This window comes from Eptesicus fuscus, chromosome 7 (assembly GCF_027574615.1).
Source record: "Eptesicus fuscus isolate TK198812 chromosome 7, DD_ASM_mEF_20220401, whole genome shotgun sequence".
Lineage (NCBI taxonomy): Eukaryota > Metazoa > Chordata > Mammalia > Chiroptera > Vespertilionidae > Eptesicus > Eptesicus fuscus.
Genome location: NC_072479.1, coordinates 36,388,260 through 36,408,441, shown reverse-complemented (window position 1 = coordinate 36,408,441; position 20,182 = coordinate 36,388,260). Strand labels below are relative to the sequence as shown.

Sequence of the window (20,182 nt, the reverse complement as noted above, 5' to 3'; positions counted from 1 at the left end):
CAGTGCCTCCCATCAGCCAAACCCAAACAGCAGCCAACTTGGCCAAGGTAGCCCAGGAGAGGAAGGTCTTGGTGAGTAATCTGCTATAGCACAGGCAGAAAAGAGCAAAGAATGGTTGGTGCTGGGGGGCAGGGGTGAAGTGGGGGGAGGCTGTTGGGAGGAGGAGGAATGCAAATGAAATACTTTGGATCATTTTCTATTTTAAACCAAACATACTATTTGAATCCTAACAAAGTTGGTATAACGTTATCTTTTTTTTTTCCCCTAGGGGAAATAAATTATGTAAAATTTTGTCTATACGGTACAGAGGCTCATATATGCTTTCCTTTTTTCTTACCTTCATTAATTTAACAAATAATTATGAAATAACTAGTTGAGAAAGTAATATGATAAGTATTTTGTATAGGATTGGTATTCCTGTTTTTATGGGGATTATAATTTACAAACCACTCATATAAATTAATATAATTTAAATAATATAGTAAAAATCCCCAGTGTAAATTTTAATTAATGTAAAAGGAGGCAATACTTCTAAAAATGGGGATTTTACATTTCAAATGTTCCTAGATTTGGGCAACCTTTTTTGGATCAATAACGCCTTAAAAATATGAGGAAAGCTGTGGATTCTCTCCCCAGGAAGAAAAAAAGTGCAGATGCATATAAGAAGTGCTTTCATTGATCGTTGTCTTAGTTGAAAGAGGGGTCTCAAGTTTGTTCAATTGAGCCTTTCTCACATACTCCTCCCATCTCCCAACTGGGAGGTGCCCTAGAACATTGCAGAGGGTTTGGGTCAAAAGGCAAAGAGTAAAACCTAGTGGCATTGCCTGCCATGGCCACGCCTTGAGTTATTACCAATGTCACCGGCAAAGAGGTTCTTGGCACCCCTTCAAGATAGCAATCAAGAGAGGAGGCAAAACAGATTCAAAAGAAGCAGCTTAGTGAAAACAAGGTGGAGGGAAAGTGAAAAGGGAAGGAGCCTGATGCATTAAGGGAGCACACAGGGTCTGGCTTAGGGCTGGGTTCTTCACACCAGTGCAGAGTGGAGCTCTTCGGCGAGTGCCTGAAGAGAAACTTTAAAATTATCTAGGAGAGGCTTAAAAATAACTGAAGAGCATTCTCATCCCTTTAAGAGAGGCACAGCCTGTCTCGCTAAGGAGCAGCAAAATGATGGAACACTGGTGCTTAACAAGAGCAGCTTGCTCCCATATACAGAATGAAGAGAGGCCTTGGACACTTACCTTTTTTTCCAGATAAACTAGAAATCTAGATTTTAAGGTAAAATCTCCTGATTTATTGAATTTTGGTATCTACTTAAAACATATTTGGAAAACTACCATGTGGGCCAAATGAAACATTTTTGCTGGGTGAATTTGGCCCTTCGTCCTCCCATTTAGGACTTCTATGAACCTAGAATCACTGGGAAGGCTAAACTTCTTCGTGTTTTTTTTTGTGTTTTGTTTTTTTTAAATCTCTTCATCGTACCTCTGCCCCAATATTCCTAATCCATGGGCACCCATGACACATTCTGTCCTGCTCTTCATGCCTAGTTTCTTCACTCCTCTATAATTCAATACCTTCTCTGTCCCATCGCCCAACTTTCTCACTGTTTCCTTTCTGTGCTCCCTTCTTTTCTCTATTCCCAGTAAATGCGTGGCATGAGGATAAGATGTCATTTGAATCGTCGAAGTGAAAATAACTTCTGTCCAGGGTAAGGTGCTTCTGAAAGCAGTTTGGAGCTCCCAAAGGCAGAACCCCAATTCTGTCTAGTTCTGCATCGTGGGTGAAAGAATCCAAACCAGAATTCTTGGGTTTGGGCCAGGACCAAAAGAAGGAGCATCAGCTCCGACTGGAATGAGAACCAGCAGCAGTGACCGGACAGACCCAGAGAAAGCCAGCTGCAAAGTTAACAGGGAACCTTGTCTTCCCCACGGCCATGCAGCAACTGTACCACCGCCGCGTCTTCTGGGAGTCGTTTTGCTGTGATTCCTGACATCCAGGCCCCCGTGGCTATTCTCGCTTCTTCCTGGGCACCCCATCAGCGCCCGGCCCTCTCCTCCCGGGAGCACCCAATCCCGGACTGATCCCCGCTTCCCCCAATCCCGCCTCAGAAACCGCGTCCAATCCAGAGCGGATCCCCGCTCTGCCTTAGACACTCCCGACTCCTTTGGCGGGAACCTAAACCGCACAAAAGGCGCTGCACCCTCCTCCCTTTCCCCCGGGGCACCCCACGCTTCCTCTGGACGGCCCTTCCTCCCGATTTACAAATACACCTCATGTTAGCGGGTCGCAGACGTCTTCCAGGCGGTCTCTGGCTGACCTGGCTTTAGCCCGAGGCCGGTGAGCACCAGGATCTCTCCGGCCACGTCCCATCAGCTCTGCGAAGTCTTCCCCTGGGCTGTGTAGATGTGTCACGTTTATTAGCTAAACACAAGGATGAATGCTTTCTGTAACTGTCCCGTCAGCACCTTTCCAGGAAGACACCCCCACCCCCGACTACGGCCTCAAGACCCGCTCCCGGGCGGCTTTCGGCACGTTCTCTGGGCTCACTTGTCAGCGAACTGAATCCCCGGCTCACATGAAGATGCAGTAGATGGGGCCGTGCGCGCCTGGAGGACGTACATTTTTATTATTATTTTTTTTAATGCGGTTACTGTTCATTCAAGACCCAGGAGGACAGGTCGGGGTCCTTTTTAAAAGACTTCCCTAGGAGGAAGCCTCAAGCAGGATTCGTGTTTTTCCGGGCGGCCCCCCCAGGCGGGCACCCATTCGGGGTGACCTTTACGAAGTGTGGAGGAAGGGGGTGAGTCTTCTGTCCTCACAGCGATGAGCGTCTGGATGCAAGCCTGAGAGTCCCAAACCTTGAACCCGGTGCCGGTTCCGCCGGGGTCTCTGAGGAGGGGTCCCGGGGCGGGGCAGTGGGGCTGTGGGCTCGGGCCGCCGCGGCTGCCTGGGTCCACCCCCCCCCCGCCCCCCGACCACGGCTCCGCGGCTCCAGGGCCGTCCCCGCTCCCCCGCGGCCGCTGGGTTTCCCACGTTCAGGACTCAGTTGCCCTCCAGACGCCTTCTCCCGGCGACCAGAGGCGCACCTCCGCCTCGGGCTGGGGCCCGCCCCCAGCAGCGCAGCCCACGCCCAGAGCCGTCCGCCCGCCGCCGCCGCGCGCAGTGCAGCAGAGCGCGCTCCCGCCCGGGCGGCCCGGCTCGCGCGCACGCGCAGGGACCCGCGCCCTCCGAGGGGCGGGCGCAGAGGGGGCGTCCGGGGGGCAGGGGCCGGAGAGGGAGGCGGTCGCGTCGCCGCCGGCCGGGCTCGGGCTCGCGCTCGCCCTGCCGCTCGCCCTCCGCCTCACCCGAGCCCCGCGGGGGTGAACGCTTTCTCCCGGCATGCAGCGGGCGGAGGGATTTAACACCAAGATGGCGGACGGCCCGGACGAGTACGAGGCCGAAGCGGGCTGCGTGCCTCTTCTCCACCCAGAGGTGAGGAGCCGCGCCGAGCCGCTTTCCTCGCCCTCGGGCCCCCGGGCGTTTCTCCCTCGGGCTCGCGGAGGGCGTTGGCCTGCGCGTGTGGGGTAGTGGAACGTGCCCAAGTTTGGGGAGGCGAATCCAGGCCCGAGCGCGGGCGGATAACGGGGGAGGAGATAGCGGGGCGGGCCCGGCCGGGGCGGGCTCTGGGACGCTGTCCCTGGCTGAGCCTGGAGGACGGAGCTGGAGGCGGTGATGGCTGTGCTCTGTCGCCGCGCTGCTCGCGGTGCCCCGGCGGCGGGGGCCTGGTGCTGGTTGGGAGCCGCACCTTAAGCCCCGAGTCGTGCCCCCAAGCTTCGCCGGAGAGGAGGAGGCGCCTCTAGTTTTGATTTCTTCTTTCCCTTCGCCTCAGTGAATGACGCTGTCAATTCCTCCCATGTAGCTCACTGTGTGTGTGTGTGTGTGTGTGTGTGTGTGTGTGTGTGTGTGTGTGTGTGTGTGTTTTGGGGGGGGGTGAGTATAGAGGAAGAACACAGTTTCTTGGGCAAAGTGATGCCCTTCCACGTTATGCCGTAAGCAGAGCACCTCATACAAGCAGCACCTCAGACACCTTGTATCCCATGTCCTATTGGAGCATTTGTTCTTAAGCAATTAAAAAGGGAGGTCGAAACTTTTGGGAATGGACCCACGTCCCCACTAGCTTGTCAAAGTACCATTTTTATTTTATTTCATTTTTTTGTTTTGGAGCCGGGGAGGACAGTGCAACACGTTACCCATCACATGAGTCTCTTCCCCTGCAAGTAAACAGTGCCCCCCGCTCCAGGATCAGCCACATTCTGGACTTGCTTACCTCTTAGTTCATAGCTGAACTAGTGCTAGCTCAGGCCTGGAAGCAGTGCTTGATGCATTCTCGTTTTTCATGATCCACAGTGATGTGTGGATGGGCAGCGGCAAAGCTTCCTGAAGAACCCCTGTAGTTTTTATGAGGTTAAAGGATGAAGATCATCTTTGCGTTGTAGAGGGGTGAACATAAGAAGTGTGTACCTGGCTACTTTGCATTAGAATAATTTTCTTTATTTCTGGGTTTTGATCTGTAGCATGCTTATATTATTTAGGAAGATGTGAATAAAGACAAGCACTTAACCATGTCATATACGAATACTCAACTAGGCTCGTATTCATTACTTTGATTAATCAAAAAGAGATGGTACACTTCCCTAGGAATATACCTGGGTCGTCGCAATAGAAAAGGCTACTCTGGATTTCTGACAAATAGAACTGAACAGTAAGACTATACCTTTTTAATGTTTTTGTTATTTGTTTTTTAACCAATGTGGTAACATTTCCTGGGATTGGAGAATATATCAAGGCCCTGAAAATATATCAGGAAGTAGACAAAGTAGTTTTCAGATGATGGATTGAAAATGTTGTCAAGGAATATGTCTTCCCTTAAAATTTTATTTTTTTAAAAAATTGATTTCAGAGAGGAAGGGAGAGGGAGAGAGAGATAGAAACATCAATGATGAGAGAGAATCATTGATCGGCTGCCTCCTGCACGCGCCCCCACTGGGGATTGAGCCTGAAATCTGGACATGTGCCCTGACCGGGAATCCAACCGTGACCTCCTGGTTCATAGGGAGATGCTCAACCACTGAGCCACGCTGGTTGGGCACTTTGCCTGCATTTTAAAAATTAGGTTAATAATACCTATCAGAGTTCTTTTGAGTATAAAATAGAATAATGTGGGTAAAGCAGTCTTCAGAGACCTAGGCACATAGGCTGCCAGTTAAATCTACTAAAGGTCTTGACATACAGTGAATACTGGTCCATTACTTTGTTTTCTGATTAAATAGGTGATTATTTATTTTATAATGGAGGAAATTAGAGACTATTTGGGAAAGGATGAACTGATTATCAGGGGATTAGGGTGCTAATCCCAGCTCTGACTTGAGGCTAGTGGATATTTAACTACTTTTAGTGTTGGTGCTTTTAAGATACAGAGTTCAGACTACATAAGTCTCTTAAGATTTCCTCAAACTCTAATGGTCTGATTGTATGTCGTGATTTTTCAAGATTCATAGGTTTGAGCATCTATTTACTAGATGCATAGCACTGTGCTGGGTTATATGGGTGAAACTAAAATAAATGGGGTAGCTTCTGCTCTCCAGAAGTTAATGATCTAGTTGGGAAGATATATGCATATGAAACACTTAACAGAATCCAAATAAGTGCTGAACTGGGTAGTGTAACCGATAAGGAGTGTCAGATTTCTCTCTTCTAGAATGGTTAGAAGAAAGACTTTAGTGGAGAGATAGAAGCCATAATATATTGGTCTACAGGTTCAGCTGACTTGCTATTACCAGTCATCTATTTCACCCACTAGTACATCCTCTGGAAGTCATCTCAGTTCTTTCCTAGAATGAGGCCACAATACTCTCTTCTATCAGAGAATTATTATAGGGGCTATTTTAGCAAGATCTGAGCTTTGAACTGAATTGCCGAGATTATCTAGGGCTTTCATCTCTTGCTTGCTTCATTTTCCCCCTCAATTTGCCTTCTCTCTAGTTTCTCATTTTCTTAATGGTCACTTTTTTTTTTGTTTCACATTAATTTTGTTCGTATTCAAGTCTCATTTTTTGTTGTTTAGAATATTAAACCAAAGTACTACTACATCTCTTGTCTTCACATCTTATATAATAAAAGTGTAGCCTGCAAATTGTCCCCTTGACCTGGAGTTCTTCCGGGAGTTTGACCAGGGGGTGGGGCTGGCCAGGAGAAGGGAGGGAGGCCCTCGCTGGCGGCTGCCTGGGGAAGGAAGGGAGTACCGGGGGAAGGAAGGGTGTACCAGCAGCAGTTGGCAGCCTTTAGGGACCCTACCAGTGCATGAATTTAGTGCACTGGGTCTCTAGTATTTTATAAAATCTATTTTTTGAAGCTTTTCTTTAGTAAAAGTGATTTTGCCTTTTCCTTTACTATTTTTCCCCCCTATTGTGTAGTTAGAGATACACATGTTTACAGTCACAAAAAATAACTCATTTGCTTTCAGAAAGCAGATACAAAATTACTTTGAAAATTGTGTTTCTCCTTCTGATAGGTTACTGGCACACTCTTTCCCTTCAAAATGTATCTTTCTGGTAATCTTTAGGATCTCATGCCTTTTATTATTTAGCAAAAAGGTTATAGGTCATAAAATTATAATTTAGATTTATAAATATTATACCTTAAGCATAGTAACCACTGAGTCAGTATATATAAAATGAAAATGCAACTAATTGGTTACCTCATGGGATTGTGGCAAAGCCAAAGTTGAAAATTACTGACCTGTAGAACCAAAAAATTATATTTAGTTGCGAAAAATGCCATTTTATTGTGTTTAATATTTTGTTTTTATTTAATTTGAGAGAATTATTCCAGAAGTATTTAAAAGTTGACTCTGAAGTGGGTAGATATAAGAGCAGATAGGTTAAAAGTGTGAGGGCTGATGTTGGGCTGCTTGGGTTCAGATCCTAAGTTCGTCACTTACTAGCTGTGATCCTGCGCAAATTACTGAACTTGTCACAGTTTTCCAGACTAAAATGAAGATTAAATAAGATAATATATACAAAGTTCAGTTGTTGTGAAGATTAAATAAGATAATGTATACAAAATTCTGTGTCTGGCATTTAATAACACTATAAATGTTAGCTATTAATGTTGTGGTAAGAAGTTAATATCTCAAGTAATAGTAGTGTGCACATCTATATATATATAAAAGCCTAAGCGACCTTTCGACCATTCAGCTGTTCGACCGGTAGCTATGATGTGCACTGACCACAAGGGGGCAGACACTCAATGCACAGGCATGGAAACATGGAACAGACTGATGAATCTCAGAGGGAAGGGGGATGGGGGGAGGGCAGGAAGAGATTAACCAAAGATCTTACATACATACTAGGAGCCCAGTGCACGAATTTGTGTACCTTGAAAGGAACTGTGGGCTGCGAGGCTGTGGTGGGCACAGGGGCGGGTCTCGGCCCATCCTCCATGCCTCTGCCCATCTTTTCCCACTGCAGCCCCTGGTCCCTTGTCTGCTGGCAGCCCTGCTCCCGCTGCCGCCATTCCCACGTGCTGACTGCGCTGGCCCCGCTCACACCCGCTGATGGCGTGGAGCGATTGGGGCTGGCGCCAGAAGCGGGTGCAAGCAGGGCCAGCGCCATCAGGGGGTGTGTGTGGCGGCTGCTGCCCCAATCACCCCTCAGGAGCAGGGGGAGGTGGAGAAACCCTCAGGGGTGATCGGGGCCGGCAGCCGCCGCTCGCACCCGCTGACGGCGCCGAACGATCGGGACCGGCCCTGAGTGCTGGCAGCAGGTGCAAGTGGCGGCTCCAATGCTGGCTGCAGGTGAGAGTGGGGCTGGCGCTGGCAGTGGGTGTGAGCAGAGGCTGCTGCCCCGATCACCCCTCAGGAGCAGGGGGAGGTGGAGAAGCCCTGAGGGGCGATTGGGGCTGGCAGCTGTTGCTCGCACCTGCTGATGGTGCTGAGCGATCGGGGCTGGCAGCAGATGCTGGCAGTGGGTGCGAGTGGGGCCAGTGACAACAGCAGGTGTGAATGACGGGCAGGACTGCGGCATGTGGGAGCAAAGAATTTTCTGTAATCACCAGAGGCTCAGTCTGATGACAGCAACCGGTGCTCCGGCTTGGTATGGCTCTGCCGCTTACCTGCTCCAGCATCCCATTGCAGCCAATGCCTGCCATGTTCTGTGCATCTCCCCCGGTGGTCAGCGCACGTCATAGTGAATGGTTGTTTGGTTGTTTGGCCATTCGGTCAATTTGCGTATTAGGGATATATATATATATATATATATATATATATATATATATATATATATATATATTAGAGAGTTCCCTCGGCTTGGTTTGCGGGGATTGGGGCGAAACCAGCCTGGTGCACGGATTCGTGCACCGGTGGGGTCTCTCAGCCAGGCCTGCGGGGATTGGGCCGAAATCGGCAGTCCAACATCCCCCAAGGGGTCCCGATTGTAAGAGGGCACAGGCCAGGCTAAGGGACCCCGTGGTGCACGAATCCGTGCACCAGGCCTCTAGAATTAGATATGAAAGCAACTGACTAAGAAGCTAAGAAAATTAAATTTGATTGGGAATTGAGGAGAAGATGGGCAGAGGACTCTATCACAAGCCTTTTTGCACTATTTAATTTTCTTAACCTTTTGCACTCGGATGTCGAGTGTGACTCGACATGGTTAGCATTAGAATAAAGGAATCGAGAAAAAAGCAAGCGAGTGCAAAGGGTTAAAGATGTGTGCTATGATTTGAGGAGTATTTATTGAGCATCTAAGTATGGTCTTGATGCTTTGCTAGGCCACAAAGTAAAGAGGAATACAAAATAGAGCATTGCAAAGTCCTCCAGATCCCTCAGGATAGATGGTGAGTGTGTGTACATGCGCACACATTTTGTTAAAAGTTAAAAATGCATGTGGGCCTCCTTTCCTCCAGAGAGTATCCTAAGGGTATGTTAGAGTAGTTAGGGTTAGTTAGTGAAGGGATCTTGATGTAATGTGTTTTTAACAGAACCCCCAACAATTACATAATCCCAAAAGGCATTATTTCAGTATCAAGGTTATGTGCAATTCTCTTTCAAAGCATCATCTAATTATATTATTACTACAGGCCTGGTGCACGAATTCATGCATGTATGGGGTCCAGCCGGCTGTGGGGAGGGGCCGTGGACGGTTGGCCAGCCAGCCCCGCCCCCTGGTTGAATGCCCTGTTGAACTCCTGGAGGGGAGTTCGACAGGGCATATTTGCATATTTGTCCCCAACGAGGGGACAATTTGCATATTTGCCTTTTATTATGTAGGATTTTATGATTAGATTTTATTACAGATGGGTAATTCAAGAATAAAATATCAACTATTTTAAACTTTTTCATTTGAAAACTTGATTCAGGACAATATTATATTATAAAATATGCAAGTAAAATTTTCACCCAATGTAACATCCAATTATTGGATAATGTCTTCTTTTGTGAGGGAAAGATAGAAACATCAATGTTGAGAGGGAATCATTGATCAGCTGCTTCCTGCACGCCCCGCACTGGGGATCGAGCCCGCAACCCAGGCATGTGCCCTCACCGGGAATCGAACTGTGACCTCCTGGTTCATGGGTTGACACTCAAGCACTGAGCGACACCAGCTGGGCTGGATAATGTCTTCTATTAAAAAATCCTGAAAATATAGCTACAGGCAGCTAATTTGAAAATACAGTGGAACTTCAGCCTTCTGTGAAAAAGATACTGTGAAGAACTTAATTTCCTGAGTTTTAAAGGGCTAAACAATATTTTTAGGTTTTGTTTCAAATGAATTACTCCATATTCTAGGGATAATACATACGGAATTACTCCATTTTCTAGGGATAATACACATTAAATATGATAGAATTTTTCTTTTATAAGTTAGAATATTATAGTGTCTTAGGCTCATCATTTTCATTATTAGTAGTATTGTTGAGGAAATGGTACCTGAAGGTTTCTTTTTGTATATATGTCAGGTAGCTTGTGTTTTTAACAGTTGTTTTATATTAGGAGAAATAATCAAGTGAAAAGTAATAACTGATTGAGATGTTACTGTTTTATACCCTTGTTTAGTTTTTTAAAACAACTTTCTGATTATGAACATTTGTTAACTTACACATGATTTAATGAGGGATGAACAAAACTGGTGACCAAAACCTCATTCTCATGATAATAAAATAAAATAAAATAAAATAAAATAAAATAAACCCTTCTGTGAGCTGAAAACTGAAGTTGTTAGTGTTAGAATCCCCAGGTTGCAAATATCACCAACTCTTTTCAAACTTACTTGGGGAAAAAAAGGGAATTTACTGGCTCATATAACCCAAATTTAGGATGGCAGAAGTGCAAGTAAGCTCTGAGCTGAGAAGATCAAAACTGTCTTCTATCTCTTCTCGTCTCTGCCTTTCAGCTTCATTTTCTCCTAGTACAGAGCAGCTTATTTCTTCTGTGTACTGGGGTTATGGATGCCAGCATTTTTTTGCCATACATCTGAAATCTCAACTAACCATTACAAAGGGTCTGCATATCTTCCTTTATTTCATACCTAGATTGTGGGTTCGATCCCTGGTCTGGGTGCGTATGGGAGGCAACCAATTGATGTTTCTCTCTCACATTGATGCGCTCTCTCTCTCTCTCTCTCTCTCTCTCTCTCTATCTCTCTCTATTCCTCTCTGAAATCAATAAAAAATATTCTTGGGTAAGGACTTTAACACTTTTTTATATAAAAAAGCAGTATAGTACTTACAAAAATTACATGCAATGGCATGAGAAAATATGAGGGAAGAATATAAAATGTATGAGTGCTATGATTACAATCACATAAAATATATAAACATTTAAGCAAATAAATTTTGTATACCAGTGTTCAAAGAAATTTGCAGAATTAGGTTGAATTAAAAAACACTTCCTCCTAAAAATATAATTCCTATCTAATAATGGGAAAAAAAGCCCACAAAGACACATTCCAGTTGAGGGTCATTCTACAAAATACCTGGCTAGTTCTCTTCAAAACTGTCAAGCTTATGAAAAACAAGGAAAGTCAAGAAATTATCATAGCCAAGCGGAGCCTAGGGAGCCATTATAACTTAAAAGTAATGTATCCTAGATGGATCCTGGAATAGAAAAAGGACATTATATAAAAACTAAGGAAATTTGAATAAAGAATAGACTTCAGTTAATAATAATGTTTCAGTATTGGTTCATTAATTGTAAAAAATGTACCATACCCCAGTGTTGAATATTTATAATGTTTTTGTAGAACTTAAACTATCTTTAAAAATGTTCATTTTTAAAGAGATAGGGATAATATACATAGAGAGACATTTGTTTTTTTTTTTGTGTGTATAGACGTTTGTTGATCAAATGTTTGTGGAAAGAAAGAAAGTATGCCAAATTTATGCATATTGTTACAAATATGTGTGTACATATGGATTAATGCTAGAAGGAAATGAAGTGAAAACAAGTTTTTGAAGAAACTAGAAGATAATGAACATTTTCCTGGTCTAAATTTTGTTGGAAGCAAGCATTATTAATTTGACTAGAGGTCTGGTGCACAAAATTTGTGTACGGGTAGGGTCCCTAGGCTGGCCGGCGATCAGGGCCGATCTGTGAGGTGACTGGCGGGGTGATCGGGGGGGCCCCCGCTGGCACCCGCCTTGGCCAGCCTGGCGCTGCCTGCTCACTGGCCCTGCCCCCCACCTACTTGTCGTTCTGCCATTCAGTCAATTTGCATATTTAGGGTTTTATATAGATAGATAGATTGGATTGAGGAAATGGTACTACACTATGAAGAGAACCTGTGCCTCAAGTTGGACTCTGATATTAGGTGCAGCATTCATGTACTGTTAGCCAGGGATCAGGGACCACAGCAGAACACATAAATATGTAAGAGACCAGTTGCATATTGGAAAAAAAAAAAGGAAATCTTTCCATTATATAACCACATCATTTTTGTCCAATGTACCCTTAAAAGAGGATGCATCAAATCGGTTAGTAAAGGATTATCTCTTGAGTGTAGTGCCATCTGCTGGCACTATTAATTAAAAACATTTTTAAAGAAAGTTATAGTGTTGTGTGGCTACTGGTTTTCCTTGTTATTCATTATTCACTTGGTTATAAAAGTTTTATGCTTATGCTACCTTTTTCATTATATATAATCAATATTTCTTTTTTAAAAATCCTTATGGTATCTCTAGAATTTAGTTCATTACTTTCTTAGGTTTTAAGATGGCCTCACATTTGGCCCATTGATTTTAGTTAGAACTTAGAAATGAATCAAGTACACAGAGACCTTTTTTTCCTTTTCTATCTTCTTCTTGTCAGCAGCCCTACATAGTGTTCTAATATCATCTTGTACATTAAATGGAATTAAATTTCAGCAGCAACATTATATAATTAAGTACATTTAGTTCCTTGAATTAGAGTCCAATCTATTAGTATGATACCTGACAGCAGATAGTTACACAGTGCACATCGTAAGCATATGGGTAAGTGCTAATGGCTTGCTAATTCACCTGTGTATATGGGCTATGCACCAAAAGCATGTGTCTTGAAGGTAGCATGTATATGCCCTAGAATTTTATTGACTTGATTTCACTCCCTCTTTTTTTTTGTAATACATTTAATTTACACATATATTTATTTAGATTACATAATATAATTTACATATATTTGCCATTGTATTTTTCTTTGAATTGTCTTCATAGCATTTGCCCATTTTTCAAATATGTTATTTATGCTTTTCTCAGATTTTTTTTTTTTTTACACATTAGGACACTTATTGACAGTATTTTTATTTTTAAATCTTTGGTCTGGCTTTTGAAGTTACGTGATATAAGGAATGAGGTGGGGATCCATAGGAAGAGTCTTTAAGAGACTGAGGCCTGGTCCTGCCAGGGTATAGTCACAGCTCTGGGAAACCTGGGAAATAGAGCTCAATTTACTGTCTTGAAGAAAACAGGAAAAGTCCTGTAGCCATTTCGAACAAGTTACTTAGACCTGATGAGCACTAGGCATATGGCCAGAGTCTCCATCCAGAGCAGTCAAGAGCCCGGGGGTGGGGGTGGGGGGGCGGACACAAAGACTCCCCAAGAACAGGAGGGTATGCATGCTTTTCTCACTAGGTCTAGGCATCTGTATGTTCTCATGGAGAGTGGCTGACCTGGCAAAGCCTCTCTACCTGGGAGCCTGCTGCCCTGAATCCTGCTTTCGCCCTGTTATTCTCAGGCTCATTTCAGTATCACCTGCCATTAAAGAAACTATAGCTGTGGCTGTATTTTTTGGTATCTTTCCATCAAGCATATTACCCTTTTATATTGAAGCCTGCTGAATTAAAAAACAAACAAAACCCAAATGGCTAGCAAGTTGTCCTTTTTATACCATTTATTGAATGTCTTTTCCTCCCGATTCTGATTCTCACTCTTCAAGCTCTATTCCATTGCTCTGACTGTTTATAACCAATGCCCCTATTTTTATATTGGTTTGCTTTCTAATAAGTTGTAATTGCTGGTACCATAGAACCTATTCTTGGCGAACCTTTTCTGATAGAGTACTTACAAAACATCTATATTTGGTTGGTAGTAAACTTAGAAGCACTGGGCCAATAGAGGATTCTTTGGTCACAGACACTTGGTATCTATCCCCTTGACATGTAAGTCAGCATTTGCCTATACCTGCTTTATAAATTTGAGTTTTTACATGTTGATTTCTCTTAGCAGCAGTGTATAGTAGCTGAGCTTATCACAGCTCTTCTTATTCCTATCTACTATTTCAGCAGTAGATTTTGGAGGTTCTTTTTCACCTTCCAGTTCTCTTCAACAGGTACCAGGGCTGTGTTTTCCTAGTAGCTAAATTTTCTATACTCCAATGTATAAAATCATTGTATGTTAGCCTTAGAAGAGATTTTGGAGGACTTCAAATCTAGTAGTTTAAATTGTTGTGTTTTTTTTTTTAAGAGCAGCTGAATCTTTTCTTTTTAAAAAATATATTTTATTGATTTTTTACAGAGAGGAAGAGAGAGGGATAGACAGTTAGAAACATCAATGAGAGAGAAACATCGATCAGCTGCCTCTTGCACACCCCCTACTGGGGATGTGCCCGCAACCAAGGTACATGCCCTTGACCGGAATCGAACCCGGGACCCTTGAGTCTGCAGGCTGACGCTCTATCCACTGAGCCAAACCGGTTTCGGCACTTTTCTTTTTAATTAAAGAAATCTAAAAACAGGATAAATTACAGTTTAAGAAGGAAATGAATTGAGTGGGGCTTGAAACCTTTTAGCTCTTTCATGTCCTGATATTTGTCCTTGAAACAACTCAGAGGAACTCTATGAAGATCTTATTCATCCTCCTCTTTTTACAAATAAGGGGCCTAAATTCTTGCTGGATTGTAGCCTAGATAAGAGAGTGGCAGACATTCAATTCAATAGCCTTATACTCAAGGACTTTTTCTATTACACCAAGCTGTTTCTCATGGAATTAATGCATTTTTAAAAGATACAATGACCTACATATGTTTTTTTAAATAAATATTTTCTTGCCAGAGCTATCAATTAAATTGCTTCTTGGTTCCTATTAAAGTCAAGGAAAAATTACAGAATTTTAAACTGTCATTAAATATTTGTAGGTTGAATTGTATCTGATATAATAGCAAATTGGTAATTAAAAAATTAATATTGTCTGTATATTTACAAGATGTACTTATTTACATGAACATAGTATTTTTATTTTATTTTATGTTTTCAAAGTTTAAAAACTATGGTTGTTATATCTAGAACTAACCCTATCAATATGACAAATGTTGGCATTTGTCATATTGATAGGGTTAGTTCTAGAGATGAACCAGTTTCCAATCTGTGTAAAAGTGAGAAAAATACATTTAAGTTCTTTATAATAATAAAGGGTAATAAGAAATGTAGGAGATTTGCTTAAACACCATTTCTTCTATTTTTTTATGGGAATAACTGTACCTTGCTAGAATTAATCTAGGGATATTTTTTAAGCCATCTTTTAAAAAAATCATTTCTTTTACTAAAAAGTAAAAATAAAATAAAAACCTTACAGATGGGATAACACAGATACCAGTGTATGTTTAATATAAAACTATTCCTAGAAAAAATAGTGATTTTTGGTGCTTTTGGAAGATCGTATTTGGCAATGTCAGTGAGATTAGAGAGACTATAGAGAAACTGAGAATAGGTCTCTGGGGATAAAAATGACCTTAAAGAGCATGAAAACATTATAATAGTAAGTAAGCCTTAAGTAGAAATTTGCTTTTTGTTTTATGAATATTTGTTATATGCCTGTAAAGCAGTATATTTGTCATTAGTAAAAAAGAATAGCAGTTTGCCCTAAAAGATTTTCAAATGGAAATAGTTTTTAAAGTTATTAATTTTTGGATGTAATGTCTTTATTTAGTTTTTAACTTATTATTGGAAGGTTTTTGCTTCTACCAGTACTATTTGACCTATATTTCTTACTTACTTTGTCTTTCCACTCTGGACTGTAAAGTCCTTGAGGACAATAGGCTGTGTTTGGTGTATGTCTGTAGTGCTTCTCTGAGCCATTGTGGAACCTGGTGCAAATAGAAAAATTAGCAGTATTGATGTGTCTATATTTAAAATGCTGATTTTTGGGATTTTTTTTTTGCATTTTTTTATTTTTAAAAGATAATCCATTAAAATATTTTAAATTGTGACTACTGAGTATTTTGCCACGCTCTTAAACTTTGAACTGGCCTTATACTTATTCTGGCCTGAGGTCCCAGTACATTGGAGAGTACTTTACATATAGTAGGCTCTCAATACATGTCTTTTTGGTTATACAGCATTATTCCATTTTGCTTGTAAACTACTACCAGTTTTTTTTTTTTTTTTAATACTTTTATTGATTTCAGAGAGGAAGAGAGAGGGAGAGAAATAGAAACATCAGTGATGAGCGAGAATCATTGATCAGCTGCCTCCTGCACTCCCCCTACTGGGACTGAACCTGCAACCGGGCATGTGCCCTGACCAAGAATTGACCATGACTTCCTGGTTTACAGGTCGACACCCAACCACTGAGCAACACCAGCCAGGCACTGCCAGTTTTTATTTTTCTTCAGTTGTGTTTCACCCATACAGAAGTCAGAATCAAAAGTTTAAAAAATTATTTTCCTGGTGGTAGGGGAGAATAAAAATCAGAACAGAAGACTTAGAAAGAAAGAAGGAAGTGTTATTGGTCTAAGAAGTTTCTTTCTTGACTTCACTCCACTGAATATAGAGCATAGAGAAGTTGAGAACTGTAATTCAGTGGGGAAATTAAACAGAAAAGATTTAAAAATATTAAATGGTTAAGTCTTATGTATTGGTTTGTTTCATCAGTTATTCAGAATGTTGCACATACCCAAAATGCTATACCTGTCCATATTCAAATTTAACCAGTTCTATTTTAATGGAGTCCAAGAACAATCTCAAAAAAAAAAAAATCACTTAGTAAACTATATGCATTATGCATGTTGTGAATCTTGGTTTAAGACATGTCTATTTTCTTTCATCTGCTAATGTAGATTAATGATTATTACTGTGGCATTTTAATATTGGCTGTAACATTTTTCATAAGGAACTAATCTGTTGAAACATCTAGAATTTGCTTTTGTGAAACTTTTTAATTCTCCTTGAAAATATTCAAATTGATATTCTTCTAAATTTATGGCTCAAACAAATTAATTTTGGAATTTCCCAAACAAATGGAATGGTGACAGTAATTTAAAGATAATAGCCTTTTTCCTTCAATAAAATGCCATTCAATTTGGATTATTAAATATCAGTGGCCAAGAGAGCATGAATTCTTTTAAGGATTTCATTCTTTCCAGATACCTTGTTATGCCCTATCCAGTGGTCAGCAAACTGTGGCTCGCGAGCTGCGGTTTGCCGCTCTGTTGACTAATGAGTTTGCCGACCACTGGGATAGGGGCTTAATCACAAGGAACAGCAATAGCCTGTAATTATTGGAATCGAGACCCTTTTGTTTACATTTACATTTGTGTGTGTGTGTGTGTGAGAGAGAGAGAGAGAGAGAGACAGAGAGATCAGAATAATAGAAATTTGAATGGGTGATATTAGAATTAAATATGCTCAATTTTTCTGTTTGCATATAAAGAAATATAATTGTATCTCAGTGCTACATTATATTGAGGAAGCTGATTATGCATAACAAATTTTGTATTTTAAATAGAAAATTACACATAGCATATAAGCTTTGATGGATATACTAGTAATATTCTACAAAACAATTTTTTAATTGAATTTTTATATAAAAAGTTACTTACTTTAGTGGATTTACATTTTATCAGAGCTGTGCCATTGTTCCTTATGCATCTAATGGTAGATGCTTAATAAGTCCTCAGCATGAATGAGTATAAGAAAATATCTTAGAATAGGAGAATAATAATATTCCTGTGTTTTTATCTTTAGGACCTCAGAGTTTATTTGCCATGTAATGAAGGTTTTGGAGTAAGGTGTTAGACCTAGGGGTAATGTTAGAATAATAGAAAAACTGGTCTAAGAGAACAAGAGTTGATTTGATGAAGAGGTAAGAGAGTTTTATGGAACTAAAGATGAATTTCGCTTACTAATTTGTCACTAATTTCTGGTCTTTGCATCTTTTGGGAGTGTGTACCAAGGGTTTTTCTTTAAAGAGTACAGACCTCAGAAAAAGGTAAAACTTAATAATTTCAATAATGAGCATTCTTCAAATAATGTAAAACAGTAGAGAAATATTGAAATGTTTCCTGTACCTTTTCTCAATTCTTGCCTCTGTGTGATTTTCTCTTTAACAGGAAATTAAACCCCAAAGCCATTATAACCATGGATATGGTGAACCTCTTGGACGGAAAACTCATATTGATGATTATAGCACATGGGACATAGTCAAGGCTACACAGTAAGTTTCTGTTGTAGTTTTCTTTGATATATATATTTTAAGTGAAATATGAACACATATTTCTTTGTCTTTATTGATATTCCCTAGTTGGCGAGACATTGTTTTTATATTTTGGTTCTTTGTACAAATTTAAAATAGCTGATTTAAAATCTTTGTCTAGTAAGTTCAGTGTGTGGGATTCCTCAGGGACAGTTTCTATTACTTGCCACAACCACCCCCACTCCTCCAGTATAAATTATACTTTCTTGTTTCTTTGGAGGTTTTATAATTTTTTTAAATTGTTTGAAGTATTACATTTGTCTCCTTTATTCCCGATTGACACCTCCCCTCCCCCCCCAACCGCTGCCACTCCCACCCCCGAGGTCTTATAATTTTTTGTTGAAAACTTGTCAAATAATGTAATGTGACAGTTCTGGATATCAGGTTCTTCCAGGGTTTGTTATTTGTGACATTTCTGAACTATTCTGTAAAGTCTGTATCTTTGTTTTGTGTGGTCACTGAAGTCTCCATCAGTTCGTGGTCAGGTAAAGATGGGACACACTTCTTAATTCCTTAGAATCATTAAGTCTTGATCTTTGTCAGGGGATTCTTTGTGCATGTTGGGACACTGAACACTCAGCCAGGCAGCTGACAACTCTGACTTAGCCTTCACTTTCTGCTTACATAGAACTTCAAGGTCAATCAGAGGTGAGAGCTTGGGGCTATCACAGCTAATGTGTATGGCCTTCTAGATTCCCAAGAATATGTCCAAGCTTTTTTAAAGCCTCTATGGATATCTCGTTCCTTAGGTCTTGTTTTTAAGCTTTTTGATTTGTCTGTTGTTTGTTCCAACTACTACCCATCTCAAACAACTATGATGTTAAAACATTTGATGTGCACAACCCCAGGGAGAAGCTTTTAATGAATTTGAGTGAGATTTAATTGGTAAGTCTTTCAATTAGACAACCAGACAGGTCAGATAATGACTCCTCTTTGTGAATGAAGCTTTGAAAGAACTCCATCCCTATTCTGCTCACTCCAGTACCATAACGCAAACTTATTTTTTAAGGCAGCTGGGCAGCCGAGGATGGGACCATGATATGTTAAAATACCACCAAGTTCTCTGTTGCTCCTTGGATTGCTGAAAGCTTTTGTTTTCATAGTTTTGAAAAAGTTTATTCTTGACAGTTTTTGCCAAATTTTTAGTTACTTTTGTGGAGAGGCAAACTTTTGGAAGTCCTTAGTCTACCGATGTCACCCTACTTTCTTGAATGTTATGTATCAAAAAAATCAAAGCACATTGTGCCAATTGTATTTAACAAACAAGTTATACTGCTCTACTTTCATTTTTCCTTCTGAGACTTTGTTTCTTTTGCTATTGCCTTTCCTTTATCATTAATCTCTCTAACCCTACCTAATGCATCATTTCCATCAGCAAATATATTATAGCATCTTTTATTTTAAAAAGAAAAACAACAACACACAACCGTTTTCTTTTTAATCCCTCACATACCTTTCTAACTACGCTATTTCTTGAAAAGTATTTAAGTATGAGGTCTATAATTTCTACCTTTAAAAACATTTACTTAAATTGTGAAACATTTCAGTCCCATAGAGAAGAATAACTGTCAGATTAAGCAGATGTTAACATTTTGCTGTAGTTACTGCAGGTTGCTCAGTGTGTTCTTCCCCTTGTCTCCCCCAAGGAAACCTCTCTTGGAAGTTGCTGTGAATCATTCTCATGAACATACTTGTACATTTCTACAAATATTTATAAACAGAATATGCTATTATAATGGATGCTTAAAATTTATATAAATTGTATTCTACATTACATATCTTTTTGCAGCTTGCTTTTATTAAAAAAAACTATATCGCTTTTGTGATTTATCATCCTGTATAATAAAAACCTGATATGCTAAGTGTCCAGTTGACCAGTAGGCCGTTCAATCAATCAAAGTGTAATATGCTAATGATATACTAAGGCCGCTCAACCGCTCACTATGATGTGCATTGACCACCAGTGGGCAGACAACCGGTAGGTTAGTTTGCTGCTGGGGTCTGGCTGATTGGGACTGACTCCAACCAGTAGGTTAGCTTGCTGCTGGGGTCTGGATGATTGGGACTGAGCGAGACGGGGCCAGACATACCCTGGAGCCCTCCCCTGGCTCCTCCCTGGCTGGCCAACCTCTTGCGTCTCTCCCTGGCCCCGATCATGCACTGGTGGGATCCCCCGGCCTGGCCTGCACCCTCTCGCAATCCG

The 20,182-nt window shown here is 41.2% G+C and overlaps 1 protein-coding gene across 3 annotated transcripts in view; it reads left to right on the top strand.

Moving 5' to 3' along the window:
* Positions 1-3,181: 3,181 nt before the first annotated feature.
* ZDHHC17 (zinc finger DHHC-type palmitoyltransferase 17) overlaps positions 3,182-20,182 on the top strand; it is a 137,526-nt gene continuing 120,525 nt past the window's right edge. For 2 of the 3 annotated variants that reach the window (XM_054718828.1, XM_054718830.1), the window contains exons 1-2: positions 3,189-3,471; positions 17,837-17,940. In XM_054718828.1, the coding sequence (XP_054574803.1) occupies positions 3,379-3,471; positions 17,837-17,940 (197 nt within the window). In that variant the 5' untranslated portion in view covers positions 3,189-3,378. Of the gene's footprint in view, positions 3,472-17,836; positions 17,941-20,182 lie in introns of all 3 variants that reach the window. The other variant, XM_054718829.1, reaches the window with a different exon arrangement.